Source organism: Ruditapes philippinarum, unplaced genomic scaffold, assembly GCF_026571515.1.
Source record: "Ruditapes philippinarum isolate M1 unplaced genomic scaffold, ASM2657151v2 ctg2052_1_1_1_1, whole genome shotgun sequence".
NCBI lineage: Eukaryota > Metazoa > Mollusca > Bivalvia > Venerida > Veneridae > Ruditapes > Ruditapes philippinarum.
In genome coordinates, this window is record NW_026864311.1 from 49,395 (window position 1) to 73,480 (window position 24,086).

Consider the following 24,086-nt stretch of genomic DNA (forward strand, 5'->3'; position numbering starts at 1 on the left):
GACACCATTTTATGTATCACATTGTGTTATAAAGACACCATTTTATGTATCACATTGTTTTATAAAGACACCATTTTATGTATCACATTGTGTTATAAAGACACCATTTTATGTATCACATTGTGTTATAAAGACACCATTTTATGTATCAACATTGTGTTATAAAGACACCATTTTATGTATCACATTGTGTTTATAAAGACACCATTTTATGTATCACATTGTGTTATAAAGACACCATTTTATGTATCACATTGAATTATAAAGCTAATCTTGTCTAAAGACACTGTGTTATAAAGACACCATTTTATGTATCACATTGTGTTATAAAGACACCATTTTATGTATCACATTGTGTTATAAAGCTAATCATGTCTAAAGACACTGTGTTATAAAGACACCATTTTATGTATCACATTGTGTTATAAAGCTAATCATGTCTAAAGACACTGTGTTATAAAGACACCATTTTATGTATCACACTGTGTTATAAAGACACCATTTTATGTATCACATTGTATTATAAAGCTAATCATGTCTAAAGACGTCTCGCACAGCTTCTGATAAAAAGCTACCTTTCAGTAAAAAATAAATGATAAAAAAGATATAGGGGGTTATGTTATTTCATCTCAGTTTTTCTTACTCTGTAGAAATCATATTGATAAAGCCTATTATCAGATAAATTGAACAAATGTTTAATTGATAAATAATTGCTTATTAAAATATAATTTTTACAATTCTACTGCCAATTCAGTGAGTAAAGTCATCTTTAATTTATCATAAGTTATCACAAATCTTGTAATCTTTTTTGAATGAACATATTTAAGCATTGATATTCAAGCACTGGAAACTGATACTACTCTGTTTCGGCTTACAAAAATATATCGTAATTTTTATTTCGGCATGTTATCCAACAGGAAATTTAATAACTGTATAGATAACAACTTGTCATAATTATGTTCCATTTTGCTGTTCCGGGCACAAACATGTCTTCTATCACTATTTTTACACAGTTTTACGATAGTAAAATAGTAGTAGTTTCAATAAACGAGAAAAGAAATACATGTTGGAGTGGTTGTTTAATTATTTTCATCACAAACTATTTGATTTACAGTATATTGCTGCTAAGAATGTGAACTGGGTTAAAAAGAGCAAGCTCAGACAGTTTACAATGTCTTGCATCGAGCTCTGCTGGTTTATGCATCTTCAGTCGCCACCTGTTTACCTTGATGTCACTTTTGTGGCAGGCTCAACGTTTGATACCAACAAATACAAACCGTACACTAAATTCGGGGAACAAATTGATTTCATAGTTTTTCCCTCTCTTTTGTTGCACAAAGGTGGACCTTTGTTATGTAAAGGGGTTGCAGAAGGAAAATAGATATAACAGTTAAGTGATTCGAGTATTAGGTAGGAAAGAAAAACGTCTTATTTTGGACAAACGTGTATAGTGATAATAATTTTGTCGATGCAAATAGCATTCTTTGTGATAAATGTGCTAGAAGTTCAGACGAGTAACTGTTTAACTGAGTTTAATGAGTATAAAAGACATAGTGTTAACTTTATTTGTTATTTTTATACATCAAACCTTGATTAATATATTTGCTTGTTTCTTTAGCTAAAAGTACATAAACGCAAGCCAACGAACCTGCAACGTAATTTTTAATGTGTATGTACTACTGTGTAACATCCTATGACAATGAATTTAAAGTGGATTGGTCTACAATGGGCACGTTTTCCATAAGTGTTTCAAATTTTGATAGAAACAATAGAAATGTATCATTTGGATAATGCTGTTAATATATATTTCCTGGAAAAAAAATATCGATATAGTTATACGTTATGTAGAATGAACCTTTATTTGATGAAAATATCTTGTTCTAGAACATTTTATTATCTGCTATATAAAATATGTTATTTTATATATCAAACTTACAATAACATTCATTATATATATAACTCATTCGTGTTTTGGTGTCATATGTGGTAGTAAATATTATAAATATAATTACTAATGGTATGCCATTACCTTTCATATTTGACCAATTTTCTTTAATTATTCCATATATCTGATGAAATATTTATGGATGTTTACAATTCGAGAACATATGCAAATGTTCAATGACAATTCAACGTATTATTCACATAAATGAATAAAATAGAAATGTGTATGTATGGCGATAAAAGATATTTTACATATAATATAATTTTGCAAGTTTTTGACGTTACTGTAGTATTTTTAGAATTTTCTTGTAGTGTTTTGTATTATTCATTTTGTTTATTGCTTGTTTATCTGTATGCAGTACATTTTACATTGAATATTTTAGTGGTTCAATATGTGTTATGTATTCATTTGTTCATAGTGAAACATTATATTCTTAAATTACAAAGCTTTTCAAATCATATTTTTTACGTAGGCATTACCTTTTATTTTTACATGTTCTTTACTACTTCTTATTATTTATCACCATTGTGTTAAAACCATATTACAATTCCATCAAAAAACATCATTGATTATTTGAAAGAGATAAACTTGTATTCTAGGATATAATTGGCTCATTTTTATTGTCATTAACAAAGTTTTACTTAACATTTGAAGCCTATTATAGCATTCGGCATGATATGGTCAGTTATGTGTTGACGTGCCGTAAAAATCCAAAAAACAAACAAACAAAACCATATTAAAAGAAGCAAAAATTTACGTTACTCTCGTTAAGTTATCTCTCTTTATCTCTCTTTTGACACCGAGATACATATAATTTATACCAAACATTTTAAGCATTTTTTATTGTAGCCGATTGTCAAAAAAGTTGAAAACGTTGTGGAAATGACAAATTATACTACAGTTGCCTTAATGTAATAATAAATTTCAATATATTCCTGAAATTTGTTTTTACCAGAATCTTTGATTAACAAAAGGAAATTTTGAAATTTCGGGAAAAATCGTTTAATTTAAGACACGTGTGAGGTGGAATCTTTAAACGATTATGATATAGTCATTCATTAAACTATGGCACAAGTCTCCTCACACCTTAGAGTCTTCGATTCTTCTTTACTAGATAACACAGCAATTTTCATTTCTGAGAAAAGTTAATAAATTACACATGTCTTTGACTTATAACAAACGTGTACTTGTAAACTGTAAACATCAGCACATGCTTTATATTTGAAAGTAATGGTACAACGAAATCACCATAAATGTAAAAGAAATAACAATAGATCAGGGGGAAATTGAGTAAAATTTTAAAAGACATTTAAATGAATGTTTCAAATATATCTTTTTACGCGAGACTACAAATTTTCTAATGAACTGCAATATATATGTTACTGTACCGATAACCTTATTGGAGAATTTGATAGTCTCCCTTGACAATATTAAGCAACTTGCATCATTGAAAGGGGGGGGGGCAATTTGAAAAAAAATGTTTAAAATTCAAATAAAACCAAATATCATTTGGTGAAAAAGGTACTTATGTACAAGTTGCATTGTAAGCTGCTATATGGTTAAAAGGCTTGGGTATAAAATCAACAGGAGGCAACAAACCAGTTTTTTGAACCGCTCCAGTCAACAGAATAGGCATTAACTACTTCAGACGAAGGGGTAAAATATAAACTCAAAGCGTGAAAGTTTAATGATGTTATTATTTGCACATCGGTTAACTGTATGAGGCACAGAAAGTGTCAATAAACTGCAAAAAGATGGTTTTCTTACACTATTATCATCATTTTCTTTCATTCTACTATACAAGCCAGTCACTCTATTTTCTTCTCCCTTTATCCATTGTATGTGTAATGCAGTACTATAATGTACGCAGAAATAAAATTGTCCAGTCCCAAACTTTGTATTTTTATTTCAAACTACCCTTTTCAATAATATTGATACGTATTTAACTGTCACTAAACCAAAGTACCTACCCTTCTTTCAATCAAAGAATGAAAGGATTTATATAATGTGGTTCAATGGTTTTAAACTGTCAACGCCTTTTTAATACGCTTTCTTCCGAAGTTCGGAAATCTGCCCTGAATTTCCTTCGTATTCACAGTTAATTTCGTGGTATTCAGCTATTTGAGAGATATTTAACTCCGTACAATACAAAAGTTAATACATATCATCAACAAATTATTGTGATTCACTGGGTTTACCGCCTGGCTACGAAAGATGTTCCCAGCTGTTGTCTTAAGAAATCGGTGTTTGAGTACATCCCGAGGCAATGTGTGTGTTCCACTTGTCAATAGCGGTGCAGATTGTAGCTTCGACAAGTGTTCCACTGTTAAAGAGTATATTGCGGCTATTCCTCAACTAAGGTTTCAAACATTAGACTGAAAACTAGTATTGGTAAAAAAAGTAGAGGAAAAAAATGCAACATTAATTCGAGCTTTGGCTATATCTTCAGTCCAACGAAACGTTTGTTATATGCCGAATCACTGGCAACGTCCAGTAATGATTCGTATGATAGACCAATCAGACGGAGAGCTGATTGCCATCCGAATAAGTTTGTTGCAGTGCTTCATCAGTCTGTAAGCTTCTGCCTTTGCAGCATTTCTCACAGTAAAAGCTTTATCTATATTATCAAGCAAATCTTCCATTAACTTCTGTTGGGTGAACCTTTCAATGAAACAGAAGAATCTTTTCTAACTTTTTGGCAGTCTCTACAACTCACTTCGAATCTGGTTTAACAGTTTTAAGTTCTCATCGAAATAATCTGTCAATTCCGCAACAATTTCGGCTTTTGAGGTATACTTATTTCTTATTTCTTACTTATAATGTACGGGGATAATCTAAGTGAAAACCTTTCCAAATACTTGTGACCAGTAAAGAAGACCGCGCAAATAACTCTAATAATACCAGATATGCATGCAAGAAACGTGTAAATCATTAGAACTAATATAATTAACCTAAAGGATGGACACACCTAAATAGTTATAATATCAGAAACGAGAATGATTTCATTAATGTGGTTAAGGTATTAGATGAATAGATCACAATGTTTCAAAGGTCAACAGGAACTTTACGTTATTAAAATTTATCACATTTTGACACAAATTAAAATGTACAACAGTTGTCTGACATTGTCATCTATCTTCAAAAGTATTAACAATTAAATTTCTGTATAAGTCAAATAGAATATCAACGAGATTAAAAATTGTTTTCAGAAGCTGGAAAATTGTTTTATATAATAATTCATAAACTAAATTCAATTGTAAAAGTAATAAGAAAGAAACAAAGTCCTACTGGGATTAAACAAATAAAGCCAAAGAAAATCATATCTGAAAATAAACTGGTTGAAACAAAAGTCTGTCAGTTTTGGTCAAATAAAAATAGGGTGGTTTAAAAAAATAAAACGTTCTTTATTTTTCCTTTCATTGTGGCCAGTATAATGTTAGTCCAGTATGCACATCCGTGCAGCCTCAACAGGTTCTGGTTTGTGTTGGGGCATAAAAATGCTAGAAATGTTAAAGATGGCCCATGTTTTCATTATTTTAGAAGCAGCTTCACATAAACGTGGTCAATAATATTACTGTTGCATGATGAGTGGAACTGTAACATGATACTATGTACAGCTCCTTTATAATAGAGTTCCCTAGATGTTGATTTACTGGACACTGTCATGTTAACAGCTTTCTTATATATATATTTATATTAATTTAGAAAAAAATCAGCAATTGCATTCATGTCGTTCTTAAACCCATAACGTAACAAGTACTAGATTAATTATAATAGAAAACTATTATCAGCTTAATCTAAAGATATCAAACCGACCTGGTGAAGTTGTATATTTTTAAAACATGAATTAGCAGTACATTTTATCAAATAAATATTAAACCGGCAATGTTTTATCAACGACGGTCGTAATGCATATTGAATACATCTGTTTTCGGTTTTGTCCTTCCTGGTTCAATTAACACAGGACAGACTATTCTATTGTTCATGACTACAAATTGTCAACATACCAGGAATACAATTTCATATCTTACTGCGTTGTGTTTACTATGGTTTAAAAATAAAGTCTAGATAAATGTATTATTGTGTTAAGGGGAAACGTGTTTAATACTTTAATAAGGATGAATGGGAGTTCAGAATCAAAGGGAGCTAGAGTCCATTCAGGTAAAGTCGACCTAAACCTTACTTTCTCAATAACTTTGTATCATAACTATATCCATTACTCATTATGAAATGAATATTTCATATTTATATTTATACTGATTAATTTGACAAGGGATAAGTATAAATATAATGTGGTATATGGATATTGACTTGCAAATTTTAACAACAAAAAATGAATTTAAACAAAACAAAGACGTGGAATTAAACGAAATACTTATAATAAAATTGTGGAATGTTAAGTATTCTCATATTACTTTCCATTAATCTTAAAAATTGAGAGAATGTTTTTAAAAGACATAAAACAAAACAGTGTTTTTAAAATGAAAAAAATTGAGATAAGATTTAATTGACTTCCTTGTCTAATTTAAACATACATTGTATTTAATTAATAACATATAGATTTAACTGGATCAAAATGATAAGAATCGTTTAGTTTATTTAGCGGCATAGTTTAATTATCTGCAATGTTAATTTAAATTAAATGTGCATTTTTATTTTTTCTATGGTAAATTTCTTTACATCTCATTTATTTTTAATGTGTTGATAAACGGAAAAATCTGTTTTAATCCTCCCGCTATGCTAAACAGGATTAGCATCAGATTTGTAGTACAGGGGCTCCGAGTTCGATCCTCGTGCGAGGCAAAAAATCTCCGTGACAAATGATTCTGATACAAATTTAAGACTAATAGATTAGCATTATTTCAAATATTTAAAAACACTGCTTAGACTGTAATATATTGAGATAAACGCAAAATTATTTCAGTTATTGTTCAACATTGTTGTTTTTTTATGCACGAAGCTAATGTCCCTTGTTGATATTAAGGTAAGCGGATCGCTAATGTTTATCATTTGTGGTTCCAAAATTGCATTGCATTGTCAATCACGTTTTATAATTCTATATCAATGGCTGATAACGAAGAATTAAAGACAGACAGCCAAGTTTCAACATTTGGTAAAATTCGGATAACAGAGACGATCTTGTTTCACAGTCATTTGATGTAATGAGAAATTACATTGACCAGCAATTCAATTCGTTACAATGGGATTAAAAGACGAAGTGCACACTTCTTCAATTAAGACTTTTAAACATTTTAAAGGAGACAGCAGTTTAATAAAGAAATCAGCGTCAACAGACATTTAATTCTGATTTTATTCAAGATATGGAATTAGCGTTGGACTTGCGCATTAAAATGTAAAAGGCGTCAGTCTTTTTTACACATAATGTTATAGAATAAATGTTATGTTAATGACAAATGCTACGCACGTGTTTGTAATTATTCTTTTAGCTTTTGCTGACAAAACAATATATTATTTATTTACGTTTGAGCGAAAGCAAATAAAGTTATATTATGATATCAATTTATAGAATCAATTATTATATTTTTCATTTTGTAAATTCAACCTTAAGCGGAACATAGGGACATATGAAGCTTTTGTATTTTAGGTATAAGAAAAGCTTCACCACAAATATCTCGCAGCGGAAAAGACAAACCGGTATGTAATAATAAAGTTTAAACATACCAGACCAGATTATTTATTTCTTTGCTCGGACCTGAGCATAGCTCCTCATCCAAAAAAATGATTACAATACATTTTTAAAACACAATGTAAGCAGCTGTTACATGTATAGTAATGAAGAGAGAAACAAAATAAAGATGCGCGGCATATATTATATAGTAGAGGATATATTAAAGAGTGCTCTAGTTTGGTCTTATGTTTATAACGAAGAAGTTCCATTCATAAGATAAAATTAATAATAATTCATACATTTCCAATTAATCTTAACGTTTGTAGCTTTACTAACGTATAACAGATGAAGTCTCCTTTTAGTGCAATTCATGAAACATGTTCAATTATTTACAGTTTGGCTATTTTGTGTTAACGGTAGTTGAAGTAGTGTGTGCATGTCAGGCCTCGGCCTCTCATAAAATAACTGTCTACATATCTTTTCCGTACAACATTGTATTTCTTACATAATAGAATAAAATGATATTCATCTTTTATGGCTCTAGCTGAACAAATTTCAATGAGTCTATAAACGCGGTCTATTCTTTGTCTACCACATCTCTCACTTTCAATCCGTAATTTGCAAGCGCATATGCAAAACTTTGTGTTAAGTGTTTGTAAAATACGGTAAACAGGATCCCAAGAAACAAGGAGTCAAGGGGGACCCAAACAAGACAGGACAGGGCAAAGGCAGAAGACGGGCATGCTAATTACTTAATTGATACTTAAAAAGAAATAATAGTAACCGACAAGGAAATTTATGGAAACAAATAGTTGATTGATCTATAACCTCACAAAATTAAGGGGCACAGGGGACGGGGATATGAGTTTCGGGGAAGGGAAGGGCAAACTTAAAAATTAAAACTTAGGGCAAAGGCCTAAAATGATCTTTTCTTTTAAGTCTAATTTCATATGTTTGTAAAGCAACAAAACATTCCAGTTTTGTATAAAAGTATCTGTCTATGTTTGAAAATTGGAACAAATATATTTGCGTTTATATATACAAAAAATCGAGTACAGAATATCATTTACAACAGAACCCAATTTGACTTCCCGTCGCAACAACCAACTTAACCAAACGCAGGGACTTTCAAACCTTGTTCAATGTTAATAAACCAAACTTGCAATACTAGCCAAATTTGTTGAAAATGACAAACATTTGGGGTAATTTTATTATTTACAACAACACACAATGTCTTAGATTCTTATCTTCACATTCGTTAAAAGTTGAGCTGGAAAGTATTTACTCTCTGCTATCAAAAATTTATTGTTAAATATATATTATCCAAATATATGATGTAGCCGCTACTTATAATAGTGTTCAAAAAAACGTTGTTTTTTTTTATTTGAACATATATCAAAATTTGGCGACCTACCATCTTTTGTTATTGTTTAGATTAATTTCCTAGATTTAAGAAAAATATACAATAGGTTTTGAAACTATACATTTCTACATGTCATTTATAAAATCACTTGTATTTTCAGACAGATACATCGCTTAAATGCATTCAGTAAGTATTATTCATAGTAAATAGGCTGTCTTCGTTTAACGTTTGAAAATTTTGTTATATCAAAGTTGATTCCTTAAAAAAAACAGAAGTATTGTCTTTCTTAATTATTGATGTTGCATACATAAGTTTACAACATATTTATGCAATGTATGAAACGTGACAGCCAATATTGTATCTTTCAGTCGCAACCAGTTTCCGAAAGTAGGCGAAAGAGCCTTTGGGATCCCGCAAATGACAAATCATGCGTACCCGATAAGGTTTGTTAAATAATCAGTAAAGATTAAGGTATAACTTGTTCAAGTTCATGTCTAATTTACTTTTATTAATTGGCTCAGGCATTATTCATAAAATGAATGAATGGTTGTTAATATTCGTTTTGTTTAGCTTGAATACTGCTCTTTGATGTCCCTTGTTTTGATTGAAAGTTTTTTTTATCAAAGTGCACTTCATAATGTTTGAATTTATAACAATTTTATAACAATTTAAAAGCAATTAATTGAGACTACCTTTGGTTCAATATTTCTTTATAACTACAACAGCCTATTGATTATTTGCAGGAACACGTCCTCATTTTGTAAACATGGCACGTTCTTTGACCACTCAAAAGTCACAGTACGAGTCAAAGTTAAGATGAATCATAACGTCATGTTAGATGGCGACACTAAAGATAATTATAAGCATGTGACTGGTGGGAAAGGAGTAATTTCCAGTTCAATGACGTATGTGATCAAACTTAATGTATTGATATGTTTAATTCCTATCATATAATGACCAAGGAACTTGTACCATACAAACGTTATTGAAGTGTTAGCAATAAATCTTGCATTATTCGATTGTTTAAAACATTACTTTCTTCTGCTGACGCCGGTTAAATAACAAAAATAAAATCATTAAATATACAGATTTCAACTTCATCTCTAAAATAACAACACTTGTTTTTAAAAAAAATTATTTCCATTTCTATTAAGTGTGTAATTATTTTTCGAGCATGTCCAATTTCCGAAACTACTGATGTACCTTGGTTGTATTTAAATTATTTAAAAGTATTTTATTAATAAGCGTATTTTGAAATGATTTATATCATTTACTTTCTTTATGTTAAAATACTTTCTAAAAAAAGATCTAACTCCACAAATGTTGATTTTAAAAAGACTTCTATCCCTTTTCAAATCAAGTTCAATTTTAGAAGAAATCTGTTCCAATATGTATTGCTTTTTATATCAAAAGATTTATATATGTTTTAAATGTATTGTTATCTGACATGTTGTCATCAATGCAGAAAAGATGATACACATCCAAATATCATGGATGAAATAAGCGATCTCAAAGAAAGGATAAAATCAATTTGGGATAATGTTTCGGATAAAACAGATACAGTACGAATGGCGGAGCAAACAGAGGTATTGACGGTTACAGAGATGTTGAGCAGTATCGAAATGTCAATGAAGAATAACAAATCAAAATTAAAACGGTAAAAGTTTATTTATTTAAAATTGCTTCGAAATAGATATGAATAGTTATGAATGCAAAACAGAAGTTTTAAAATGTATGCGTTTCCTGGAAAGTCAGTCATGTATTCACTTCTTCAAGTTTACATTTTCAATGTATGAAGAAGAGCAATTTAACATTTGCAAGGAAGTTATAGAACTAACAAATGACGTAGAGAATTTGACAAATTCGAGTATTGTAGATTGTGATGATGATACTAATCCGAATTATATTATGAAATTCGAGTCGACTTCTTTAAATGTCATATTTTTTGCAATTTCTTTTAGCACAAAACACATACATAAATAAGCTACTAGTATGACAATAACCTTAAATTAAAACTTTAATAATTTTATTTCATTTTGCAGGCAACTGGCCATGCGAGAAGAAATTAAATATCAAAGGTCCATCTTTAAAAATTTATACAATGTTATTAACGAAGAATCTGAAAGTAAAACTTCAGAAAGCGGGTATGGCAATTCTAGACGAGAAACTGTGGAAATCGTAGAAACATTTAAGAGGTGGGTGAGATATATTTTGGGTATGACATTCATTGTAATTTGACATCAAATTTATTAAACGTGTTCAATAATTATCTTTGATGAGATCTATAAATAGTTTTGAAATGCTTTTTTTCCAATTGATTAATAGGTTACTAACAGGTGAAAATCAATGATATATCATAGTATATTAACCGTTTGTTTCCTAAAATAGATTTTCAGAGTACATTCATGGGTCTTTTTCTAAAAAAGAAGAATCTGTTGAAATACCCAATATGTATTATATATCATTACCGGTGTAAGAATTCAGTAGCGGAATATACCGATTGTCATTATGGAAATAACAAATGTCATTTCTAAAAATTACTCTGAATGTTTATTGTGGAAGCGTTTGAAAGCTATGGAAAAGTAAAGAAGAACAATAAAAATGATCATCTATTATGATAAAGGACTTAATGAAACATTTGAAGATATACCGTCTGCAGCGGAGCAAGGCAGTATTTTTTGCAAGGGGTTTTCAGAAATTAAGCAGAAAAATTATAATGTCAAAAAGACACCATTTATTACTTTATGACATGATATTAACTGTTTCTTGGATTAAAGTTTCAACGTTAATTGTACAAAAGACTTCGCACAATACACATATGATACAACAGCATATAGATATAGAATGTAGGTCATTTATCGAATCTATTAAAGATTATTTTGATAATAAATTTCAAGCACAAAAATCTTTTATGAAAATATTGACAAGAACTGCTCTTTTTTTTATTAAAAACATAATACTGATACATGGCAATGTTCATTATAGTATGTTTTATTTTCATCTTTTGAAATTGTATAACTTCTTTGATACCAGTGATCCGTGAAAGTTGGTAGAATTAACACATCCATTCAAGTTATTAATTCCAGGAAATAGATTTCTATATAATCATAATAGATATAAAAGTTCAAATAAATGATAAAGATATATCTTAGTTTGATAATATGCTAATGTATAAATAAACACACAATATATATTTTCACAAATTTATAAACATAAGCATCAAGTGTATATACAAAAATGTTTGACCCCTAATAATGCATTAACCATTTTGAGAAATAAGGATAATAACTTATTGCTTAAAAACGTTATTTTTTAAAGAGATAATTTAAACTCTAAAGACGAGTACAGATATGCAAGTGTTTAACATAGTCTTTAGATTTTGTGTATGTATTATTTGAGGTTACAATAACATTCAGTTTAATACCTAATACTAGATGGAAAACAGATAGACATCAACTCATAAGAATTGTGGAGCCACTTTTACAAGACGTTATGGCATTACTTACCACTGGACCATTGCATTCTTTAATGCCGAAACAGTTTGCCACTGAGGAGTCCAATTGCCAAGTGTCGCCGATGTTTCAACAAATGTTGTCTAGAATCTGCTGTATAAAACAATGTTTAGCCGATACTTTTCAAAAGTTAGTGAAAATAAAGCTTTATATTTTATCAAATTAATGTCAAAGAATGTCTTAGAGGGCTCTTGTAAAGATAGTTGATTTATGCTGAAAACTGAATTTTAATTAATTTAAAAATGTAATTGATTTTTTTTTGTTACTAATACAAAGCTTGGTCGTCATACTATTGGCAGATTTATATTAAATGGAAAATGTTTACGGGTGCGTAACCATTTCGTCAATGATGTAATCATATTTTAATACAAAATAGTCTGTAGTTTGCAATACGATATCCTCTTTAGGAAATCTTTTTAATCAATAAGAGTAACTAAGTAAATCATACCTTTAAAATTTAGCTTTCAGAAGAAATTCGTTACCACTGAACTGTTTGTTGAACTTCAAGAAGATAATAAAAGATTAAATTGCGACATAAACAAACTGCAGACAGAAAAGGATGAGCTGTTAAATAGGTACATGTTTACAAATTCTGTTCATATAATGAAATCGATACATATTCGCCATATTTATATTGCTAAATGAATTTTAAAATTAAGTCTGAGATCATTGTACTTTTTATGTTATTAATGATTAAACGGGTTTTTTAATAAATAGAGAAAAAACACAATCCTTAAAGAACGCCTAAAACGGAAAAATTGAAAATTGTTGTAGCCTCGGTTGGATTGAGTCTGTTCCTGGACGGTAGTGGTAATTGCTATTGTCTCCCAGTAAAAGAGTGTTTGTGTCCTAAACGTGAAAACAATGTGCGGAGCTAAATTAAATGGAAGTTGGAAAGGGGAACAGAGGTTATGAATTTTGCAGATCACTGATTCTGTTTTAAAAGTAGGAGGCAACATATCCTTTTCAGGTTATCGAAAGTAGCTGGAGCAAACCTCACAGACAACAACCCGAATATAGCTGATCTTAGTGATCCAAATCGAGCCACAAAACTAGCTGAACAATTTTCTGAACTTTATGATAATGAATGGACAGATGCTTTTGAAGACCTGAAAATAACTGATGAAAAAGAATGTATTGCTTTTCTGTTAAACATTCTTGTTGTAAGTAGATTAAAATAGGTTTAAATTGCTAAATTATAAAGTATACTTTGTATATAGAATATACTGTTCTATCTCAAACCTACCATTTAATCAATTATCTTTAGAAGACTTCTTAGGACCGAACGATGATAACAGAATATTATTTACAAATCTGTGGCATAATAACCAAACATCCAAATTCCTTTTCCCTCAAATAAATCAATTTATATAGAAATGAAACAATTAACTAAATTATTTTTGCGTTTTACTTCAAGGAGTCGTATAAAATGTGTGGAACAATTTCTTGTAATCAACAAAGTTGGTTAGCTAACATGCTGCGGAATCCGACCGAATGTTTATCTCTTAATACAAAAGTGAAACAGGTAGGTCGATGTATATTAAGTCATATTGTAACAAAAGGCTGAGGAGGGCGTTGAATTTTCATTTTTTTTCATATAATGAAACATTTATTTAGTTACCATATTGCTAATCTTTTACGTATGATTGTATATAACTTTGGAAAAGAAATATAAATGCCTTTGATAACTGATACATAACATGGTAACATGTAATGTGTAGTAAGTGAGTGAAGTCTTTTGTTAAAATAATCCAATTTCAGTACATTGTTATATCAATATTGTCTGCTTTACCTAATAGTGTATTTGTTTGGTAATTATAAAATGTTTGTGCTTAAGTACTTTTCTTTTGTATTAAATATTATCAGATAGCTATCTGAAGGCTAAAAAATTTCTCCCATCCAAATCGGTCATATAGTAGAGGTGCAACTGATTAATTTGATAACTCTGCGTTCCTTTATTAAACAAATCAAGATTTTAAAACGAATAGGTATTAGATTTAATATTCTTTATTTAATCTTATAAACATATTAATGCAAATATGAATATTTTTATGAAAGCCGAAAGACGAAATCATCCTTTCAAAGGTTCAATCAAGATCTTTAGCTGAGCTTAGAAAAATGTGTGCAGAACTTTCTGTAGCTGATGTCAAAATGGTAAGCGTACATATTCAAGTTCTAAAAAATGATATTAACTTCAACAGTGAGCACTGAAGGTCAAAATCATGCGCATATTTTGAATATGAACATGTTATGTATGATATTGTACATTGTGAAATAACTGAAACGATATGCATATTAATTTTATTTAAATATTTAAATCTGAATGAAATAAAAAACAATATTAGATCTATATTAATATATGAAATATTTCTTAATAAAATGTTATATGAATCAAGTTATTTTTAAGCCATGTATTAGCGAAACATTAATTAAAATTATTCTTTTAACACCTGATTGATTACCTTAAGATAATTATATACATGAATCTTTTGACTTTAATTGTCTATTATTATGATCTCATAATGTGTCAGTTATCATTCCTAAATAAGATTATTTACCTAAAGATGAGTTTTGATAAGTTAAATTTTTTCTGGTTCTATTGCAGTTCATTGCAACAAAATATAAACAATGGGTGAGCAAAGAACATCTGGAGATTTACACATTAAAGTGTATCGAGTTGTGTTGGCTAATGCATCTTCAGACACCACCTGTGTACCTTGATTATGCTGTTACCATTAACTCTACATTCGATACAAACAAATACAAGCCATATACTAAATCAGGGTTAACTATAGATTATCAAGTATGGCCAGTTCTTCTTCTTCACAAAGATGGACCTCTCCTATGTAAGGGGGTTGCACAAGGAAAGTAAATACATGTGCATACAAATGAAGACACTTCAACTCGTCAACTCGTACAAGTACAAATGTTGCTGCAATGCAGCAATTGAGAATCTCCGCGCAAAAAAAAATGCGCTCATTACAGATACCTTACCAACGCACTGGTCACGTTCTATTCAGATTAAGTACTATTGTACATTATTCCGAATATTTTGCATCTATTTTTGCATCATTATACTTATCGTATACACTGTCCATTAGAGAGGGGCCAGATATCAAATTTTCAAAAAAAAATGCTTTTACTAAGCCCACCTGGTAAGGAATGTAATTCCATTGAATACAAACAAGACTTACAAGACTTGTAAATGTAATGTGACATGACAATAGTGCAACAGTGTCCCTATTGCATGAAATATCAAATCATTTTTTCTTTCTTTTTCACCTATAATCCTACTCATTTTCTACAAATATGTACATCTTATCATAGTAAGAAGTATTAAAATCCATATGTAAATAAGCCAAAACAAAAACTTACACGGATTTTACTTCTCAAAATGTCCTTTGCATGTTTCGCGGCAAATTGTTTATCATGATATAACAAGAAACGCATTGATGCTGATGCAAAGCATCAAAGGGCGTCCAAGCAAGAAATTCAGCAAATGACGTTGAACTAGTAGACATCTGATGAATAGATATTCTTATAGTGTTAAGCGGTTAATTTGATTTTCCCGGATTGTATATCATAGATAAATCGGAGGACAAAAAACATTGTACATCGTGAACTTTGGTAGATTGCTAGAGATTAGAATATTAAATGTAATTTCTTTGGAACATACAAAACAATAGTCAAAATGAACAAAGTCTGTTTTTCATTCATTATAATTGTAACAAAAATACAAATAGTAACAAAAAGGACTAATTTAGTAATAGAACATGTATTTTTTCATGTCAAATAAAAAAAATGGTTTCTTTTAATACCCGGGATTTAAGATTTAAAGTCCCAGATAAACACTAAAAGTAGAACACGCACTGGAATATAAAAAACAAATTGGGATGAATTTCAAAAAGACCAAATTCAGGATTTTTTTATACACGTTATATGGTGATACATTATTTATCAATATAATGTAAGACTGTTACCTGAATTTTAGACTGGTATGAGGAAATTCACTTACATCATGTTTGAACGAGTCAAAGATATAAAAGCTGCTTGACATTGGCGATATAAAAAGAGCTAATGTTAATTGATTTATCAGGAGATCAATATACTATTTTGTTGATTTGCTTCAAAACCCTCTGTGTTTAAATTCTTAAAATATATAACTCCTCACGTTCAAACTGCAGGCGAAAGTTGCTGTTGTTAAAATGTCACAGTATTCGGCAAATCAAAACCACCATAAAACCGATTGCCTTCAATCAAAATAGAATCAACTTCTTACAGACAAATTTTGAGAAATAAGGGTCGACTTAAATATTCACAGTAAAAATATCAGACGACAATCAGTGTCGTAAAACAGAATGGAGCTATATACCGGAAAGAACGAATGACCATTTCGTTAAGACTAAAACTACTTCTATAAAAAGATTTTCGGAGTTTCATCTAGCTATTTATAGCTTTCGAATTCATGTACAATTTGTTCCCGTTCTCATTCATTAATAGGACATTCTGCGAATCACCGAAGGGGAAACCAATATATGACTCTACATAATAGAAATCGGAAGGAGTTCTTGAATCCGAATTTATTTATAGCTGTAATTCGAAGGGATTAATTGATAAAAAATCGGGCACATGGCCTTTGGGCGCGGAGCAATTATAAACTATTCAACTTAAATCAAATGCAGACCAATATATATTAAATTTATATCATTCTAACACACTTTCAATCTTTCCTGTGCCTCGCCTTGATTTACCTATCTTGTTTCCATCCAAGTTTCAGTGTGAAATATCTTGTAAAACTCCCTATGTATTTAATAATAAACTGTAATGATTAAATTCACATTAATTATGAATAAATATATATTAGAATCTCAATCCATTCCGTCTATTATATTTTCATTATATGTTTATTAGTTTAATTAAGAAGAAGTAAATATGCAATAATCATTGTAATTTGTCAAGGACTGAAGATTCGACACACTTTATTAACTTGAATACAAAGTATTTACAGTTGAATAATGTTCAACATACAGCATGAACCATTTAACTGTACTTGTCAAAGCCAGATAACTTAACTGAAAGCAATGACGGTTAATAAGAATGGGGTACGATAATTCTTCTTATTCTCTCCCAACTTCGTGGCCTGTGATAAACAAAGCTATTTGCTAGTTCGACAATATATCGCGTTTTCGTAATTTAGTGCTATTGTAGGAATTTTCTTATTCTAAACAATTTTTCTGTTATGTAAGTATTTGCATTGTCGATATTCTTGATTATTTGGGGTCAAGTGTCTGAAATGTTTTGTTGGATTTTACATCACACCAACACAGTATTGGGTCATATGACAACTTTCCAAAATACCTTAGGTGCCCCTCTGTGCATTATGTCAGCCACGAACGGGTACCAAGTAGAACCCAGACGCTCCGTAAGCCAGCTGGATAGGTGTCTAAGGTGAAAAAGACTTTTTACAGCTCAAGCTCAGATCTAGGCTATCTGACTGGTCAGAAACCGGAACATATAATGTACACTAAGCAATGAAATTCTCGCGATTTGAAACAAGGCCGACACATTTGTGACAAACATTGTATTTTCATAACTCTTATTCTATAGTAAACCTTTCATGTGGAAAAAAGTCATATAAATATTTAATGTTTCGATGCTATTAATAACGAGTCGGTCTTCCTGCTTATTTTTCGTTTTACTGCCTTAACTATTATGTAACTATTTTTATGACAGCTGATGCTTTTGCATATACGCACATAAATAGTTTTATGATTTAACAGTGACACCTTTTAAAGATATGGCAAATATTGTTACTGTCCAGCTGTGGTACCAGGTCCCTCTAAACTTCCTGAAATATGATAACGTGGGGATTCTAAATGGCTGGACTTTGAGAACGATAATGTCCTCACAAAACCTGAAATGATCACAGGTATAACAATGTTCTATTTTAGATGGAATTGCTAGGGGTAGAGGGCCACCGATTATACTTGTCTCAGATATATGTCAAAGCCTATAGATCTATAAGAGCTATAATATGCTATTTTAACATTTGTTAATAGTTAGATATTCTGAATAACTGTGATATGACTATGCCACTCTGAATTTCACTGTAATTTGTAATGAGTCTTTACATCTGTAGGTACGCCAAATTAAGAGAAGAAAAAGATTGTTGCCTGTTTACTCTATTCGAAAAGCGTTAACTGTTGTTTAATTCAAGTGTTCAATAACAAACATTATAATATTACAAAAAACAAACATTTACATATGTATATGCAAGATAATACATAAATATCTTACGAACTTCGAATATTATAATCTCGATTATCGATTAAAAGTCACTCTTTTTTAATGTAAAACGTAAGCTCAAAAGCAGTGAGTCTAGTCAGGTACCGTAATAAAGTGAAATAGAAAGTTCTTATTTATCTTTCTTAATAATCGATTAAAACTTAACAAATCTAAAATAATGATAAAAAACAGAATCCCTAAAGAAAATTCAACACTCAACACGGCAATACTAAAAATGTTGCAGACTCAGTTTGATTGAACCATTAAATGGACGGTAGTGGTAATTGCATGCTACCGTCTATCCAAGCAGAATTCAACGGTAAAATTTTCAATTTTGAAACATCGGCAGATGTGCTCATATGGCGCTTATCATTGAACCTTCAATGTGACACGTTAGTATCATTCCATGAAAAGCGGCATATGACCCCAAAGTAAAACATTGCGAGTGCCCTAAACGATAAAACAAAATCTAAATAAAATGGAATTCTAAAGGGGATCAGTTGCATATAAAATCATGGGAAAACTACTGGCAACTTCCATTCCTTTGGGTATGGTCATTTTTTGTAGAAAAACAATTACTCCTGTTAGGAAATATATACCGTCCTTATTTAAATCACCTTTAAATTGTCATTATATATTTATTAAAGTTAATGGTAGTTACATTGTCACGGGGATGGACCCCATATGGATCTCAAATTTGAGCATCGGTAAAAAATATGCGAATTTTCGCTCATCCAGATGTGAGGTATAACTCGATATGTAAAGCAGAAAATAAGCCAATCTCAACTTTTAAAATATTTATATAAAATTCAAAGATTTTTTTAAGAAAATCGAAATGTGATTCTACCCTCCTGACTTTCCTCTATATTTACCCATTTTGTTCCGGTTTTTTATGTAGTCTTTAACGAGATATTCTTTCCGTCATGGGTTCAGGTGTGCCCAAAACATGCAATGCATATGAAGAAAATGTCGCTGAACGGACTCAAAATACGGAGTTTTCACAAAATCTTACCACCAAACGATGCTTGACATTCTAACAAACCCTTATTCATTGAAACTTTAATTGAGATTTGGTTCAAAATAAAGGATTCTTCATACAAAAAATATTTGATATTGCATTGTTTAATTGACATGAGGGCAAAATGTTTCTTTTGATGGTAGTTTTAATAGACCCTTCTTAATATTACCTCATACATATTCATAGATTTCCCAGAACGAGGCTAACAGGGCAAGCTCCAGTATCTGCTCTATGTGAACATATCACGAATATATGGCCGAAAGATTTAGAGATCTTAATATAGTACTAATAGTACTACATACTTGTTGAGAGTTATATTAAACATTACAATAATCTCTTCTGGAGATAAATTAATCAACAACAAGGTTTATTTTAGGCTATATACAGTGAAGGATATACATATATTCAACACCTAAAAAGTGAATTAATGTTTATGATTATTCCAAGTAATTTCTAATATTCGGTGTCAAGTATAAATTTGCAACTTACACAGACATTATCTGTGTTATCAGTATTTGATTGCTTACCTAAACACATGTTGGTCAAGAATGTATAAAGCAATTAACTGATAATAGATGTAAACAATTGGATGCTGAATTTTGTACCATACTTCCCCTAAATTTAGCCATTGAAATGAAAAACAAAACAATAAGTTTTATTCACTTTGTATTTGAAAATCAAAAATTCTTCATGACTGTCTACTAACTAGTTATTTTTACAGACAGCCTTACCAAATCAAAATAACAATTTTGTTTAGACATGACACCACACCCCCGTCTTATACATTTCAATGGATTTTCAGTATCTCAACACATCTTGTTGTTTACACTAATGGAAAAAATACATTTCATGCTTAGTAATTGATGTAAAACTTTTATATTATCAACTGTTTGAATTAATTACAGTATTAAATACTAAAAGTATATAACAAATTACAATTATTTAATTGCAAATATCAGTCAAATCTTAAGACGAAGCTGAGGTATCATTAGATTATTGCACTTGTCCAGTTGGTCCGACTTGATAATGTGGTCATATTGTTGAACCCTGTGCTAGGTGATATATAACAAATCATTTGGGTACACAGCACTTCCAGAAGATGTTGCCTGGACTAACCATCCCCAGACATTCCATTTACTTAGGGGACTGAACATTTGCAGAAAACATGTGCAGGACCTTGCAGTCGGAGGGTATTAGGAAAAACAGCATCTAGCTTCAGCACTTCTTTTAACATTCCGAGAAATATTCACTCAACAGTATATAATGCAATAAAAGGACAAAATATTAAATGCTTTTACCATGTTGACATATTCCCTTCAGCCCGTACCATATACATGTATGTAACAAAGCACAATGTTAAAAACAAAGTAATGTTAAAAACAAAGTAATGCGATGATTTCTTTTTAATTATTTTATTGAATTAAGACACAAAAGACTAAACAAATGGTCTTTTAAAATATGCTAAAAATACATTTTGTCAGCTTGCAATATCTATCTCTTTATATCAGTCAAGTTGTTTGTTTTGCTTGCTTCATAATAAAAGCTCTTAATGTTTTTTGCTGATGTTTTAAACATTGAAAACTGTAATGAATATATATATGTTGAAAATCCTGCATAAACAAGATATGCAACTGTTATCATTTAAAAAGTTGTTTGTATCTAAAGTTCAATATCACTGTTTATTTTCTTCCTTAGTTTTCTGTAATTCTTCTTTAAACTGTTTGATAGTTTCTTTTTCATCTATTCAGCAACTGCCATGAAGAGATATTACAATCAAAGGCGATACAAATACCAGTTGTCAATTTGTGTTCATTACTGTTACCAATGGAATTCCTGAAAAAAATATACATTTTATTATGAAGTGGTAACAAGAATTATGACATTTCTAGAATATATCAATTTATATTTTAATTGCACTTATAATGTTTTTTTTTACTGTAGCTGAACTTTATTTATGAGCAAAAATGAAAATTAAGTCTTGTGATCTACCTTTCATGTGGCAAAATCTTCTTTAGTGTTCATCTTACTGGTCTGTTCATTCCTACTCCAGTTGAACCTAGAGGGTACATCTATTCTCTTCAGACATATAAGAATTGCTGTCCATGATCGTTAATCTTATTGTGTGAAATGCTTCAAAACGAGCAATATTGTCTTGTCATATATTGATCTGAAATGGTATACAAAATAACTGTTATTGCTTTTTAGTATAAAAACGGTATTGATTTAGATTAATCATAAGTGTGATATTTAAATGAAATTTATTAACAAAACATTTTATTATGTTAATAATTAAATGAAACATTTAAAACAATGAGAAATCAGATTAATTAATGTAAGTAGTAATACATCTAAAGTAGCTTAGTTTAAAAAGAAAAGAACAATGGAATTTTACTTTACCTCGCAATGTTCTCATTCATCCCATCTTATTTTCACAATCCCTTCCTTTATTTAACTCACGTCCTTACATATTTTATGAAAATTAACTGTTTAATCATATCTAGAATTGGAATAACAGAGTGGAACACAACAATAAAAAATATTTTTTCCCCGGTAAGTTTAACACACTTGGGCTTTTCAGGTCAGACATTACTTGTTTACATTCATGCCCTGTTAGCCTCTCTCTGGTGATGGAATGTTAAGTATGCATATAATTTGAGAAAGGCCTATGAAGAAGTTTACTTTCCATCCACTGCATGACAATCAATAATAAAATACTTGTGCCGGTGAGTGAAAATCTATTTAATACACTTGAAGTGATGTTTAAATAATTCATAGAAAAAAATTATACGATTAAATTTGTTTACAAAGATATGGTCCATTTCATTGTAAAATGTTAAATCTTGTCCTAGTTACGTTTTCTAAGAGGGAAATTATTAATCATACCAGTATTATTCACTCTGTGTCAAAATATTTATATACATTTATTTTTTTATGTTTTTTTTTATATTTCTATTACTAGCACCAGATATGTGGCCTATTGATGTAATAATATTTAATTACCAAAGACACATACTAATAAACTTCCAGCTAAACGTATGGAACTTTAATTGTTCCTTTAGATTTGCTATCAAATGACCATATGAAAGTGATGCGTAGTTTTGTTAATGGTTTTCTATATCACCTATGGATCTCTTCAGCACATATGAAGCTCGACAGGATTTTTTACGAGCAATTCCTTTATTCTTGGTCTAATCTCAATGACTCTTTTCAATTAGGGTTTGTTTAAATGTTCAGCATCGTTCGATGAAACCAATGTTTTTTTTAGTACATTCAGCGACATTTTCTTCATAAACATCGCATGATTTGTGCACAAAAGAACCCACAACGGAAAGAATATCTCTACGAAAACTTCATAAAAAAACCGGAACAAAAATAGGTAAATATAATGATTGTGTAATGTTTGTACACATCGCATGTTTTATGCCCACCAGAACCCACGACGGAAAGAATATTTCCACGAAAAACCGGAACAAAAATAGGTAAATACAATGATTGCGTAATGTTTGTAGATTAGGGATCACAACATTATTTTCTTAATAGATCTACTGGTACCTGTCTCTTTTCATGAGTTATTATAGCTTTCTGAACTGATATACGTAGCCACTATTCTTGCTCATATAAAGGAACAAGGGATTTGTAGATTATCACACTGCTCAACATGCAGATTGGAGATCGGGCTCCCTTGTTGAACAGAAACACTTAGTCATATCTTTCAAAGATTTAATCGCTTAAACATTTGCAAGATATCATGTACTATACATAATTTACAGATCTTACAATTGAATCACATTACGTTAATAAATAAATAACTGTCAGTGACATTCCTGCAATAAAATATAATTTATTGTACATGCATTGATTCTTATTAATTAATATATGTTTTTGGTGAAAAAATAAACCCAACTGTACTACGCTACATGATAGTTTCACTTCATTAGAATTGACTTTGAGAACACTGTACTGAATTGTTTGTATAGTTGGCATTGACAATAATAGAAATTGACGTAAGAAACATTATATGATAAATTTGCAATAATTACAAGGTTCTTATTTATCCCCTTTTGTAACTTGAGCATCGTCATGTAAAGCCTCTAACACAGGTGAGAGATCTAGGGCTATCTCAACACTCTTTTCACTTTACTTTGTAAGTAGTTCGAATATTTCAAACACAAAAGGCATATACTTAATATATATGAGAGATGATCCAGAATGACCCGGAGTTTGTTTATGATTCTGAGAAATTTCGTGTTTTCTCCATGAAATATTTATCTTTTAATTGCAAAATATTATTGATTTACTGACACACAGTGCCGTCTTAGGTCGCCTTAAACAGC

The 24,086-nt window shown here is 30.2% G+C and overlaps 1 protein-coding gene and 1 long non-coding RNA gene across 4 annotated transcripts in view; one reads left to right on the forward strand and one right to left on the reverse strand.

The window, feature by feature from the left end:
• LOC132725156 (uncharacterized) overlaps positions 1 to 17,315 on the forward strand; it is a 65,420-nt gene extending 48,105 nt beyond the window's left edge. The window contains exons 1-12 of one of the 3 annotated variants that reach the window (XM_060710242.1): positions 5,854 to 6,106; positions 9,098 to 9,123; positions 9,306 to 9,380; positions 9,681 to 9,842; positions 10,403 to 10,594; positions 10,980 to 11,132; positions 12,372 to 12,578; positions 12,911 to 13,024; positions 13,420 to 13,612; positions 13,867 to 13,974; positions 14,508 to 14,603; positions 15,055 to 17,315. In XM_060710242.1, coding sequence (XP_060566225.1) covers positions 6,068 to 6,106; positions 9,098 to 9,123; positions 9,306 to 9,380; positions 9,681 to 9,842; positions 10,403 to 10,594; positions 10,980 to 11,132; positions 12,372 to 12,578; positions 12,911 to 13,024; positions 13,420 to 13,612; positions 13,867 to 13,974; positions 14,508 to 14,603; positions 15,055 to 15,321 — 1,632 coding nt within the window. In that variant the 5' untranslated portion in view covers positions 5,854 to 6,067 and the 3' untranslated portion in view covers positions 15,322 to 17,315. Of the gene's footprint in view, positions 1 to 5,853; positions 6,107 to 7,530; positions 7,601 to 9,097; positions 9,124 to 9,305; positions 9,381 to 9,680; positions 9,843 to 10,402; positions 10,595 to 10,979; positions 11,133 to 12,371; positions 12,579 to 12,910; positions 13,025 to 13,419; positions 13,613 to 13,866; positions 13,975 to 14,507; positions 14,604 to 15,054 lie in introns of those variants that run through there. The other 2 variants (XM_060710243.1, XM_060710244.1) reach the window with 2 other exon arrangements.
• Positions 17,316 to 20,771: 3,456 nt separating this feature from the next.
• On the reverse strand, positions 20,772 to 22,392 carry LOC132725154 (uncharacterized). Its single transcript, XR_009625015.1, has 3 exons — positions 22,150 to 22,392; positions 21,742 to 21,919; positions 20,772 to 21,585 (listed from the first exon to the last, which is right to left on the reverse strand). It is a non-coding gene; the product is annotated as an uncharacterized LOC132725154 (long non-coding RNA).
• Between the last annotated feature and the right edge of the window lie 1,694 nt (positions 22,393 to 24,086).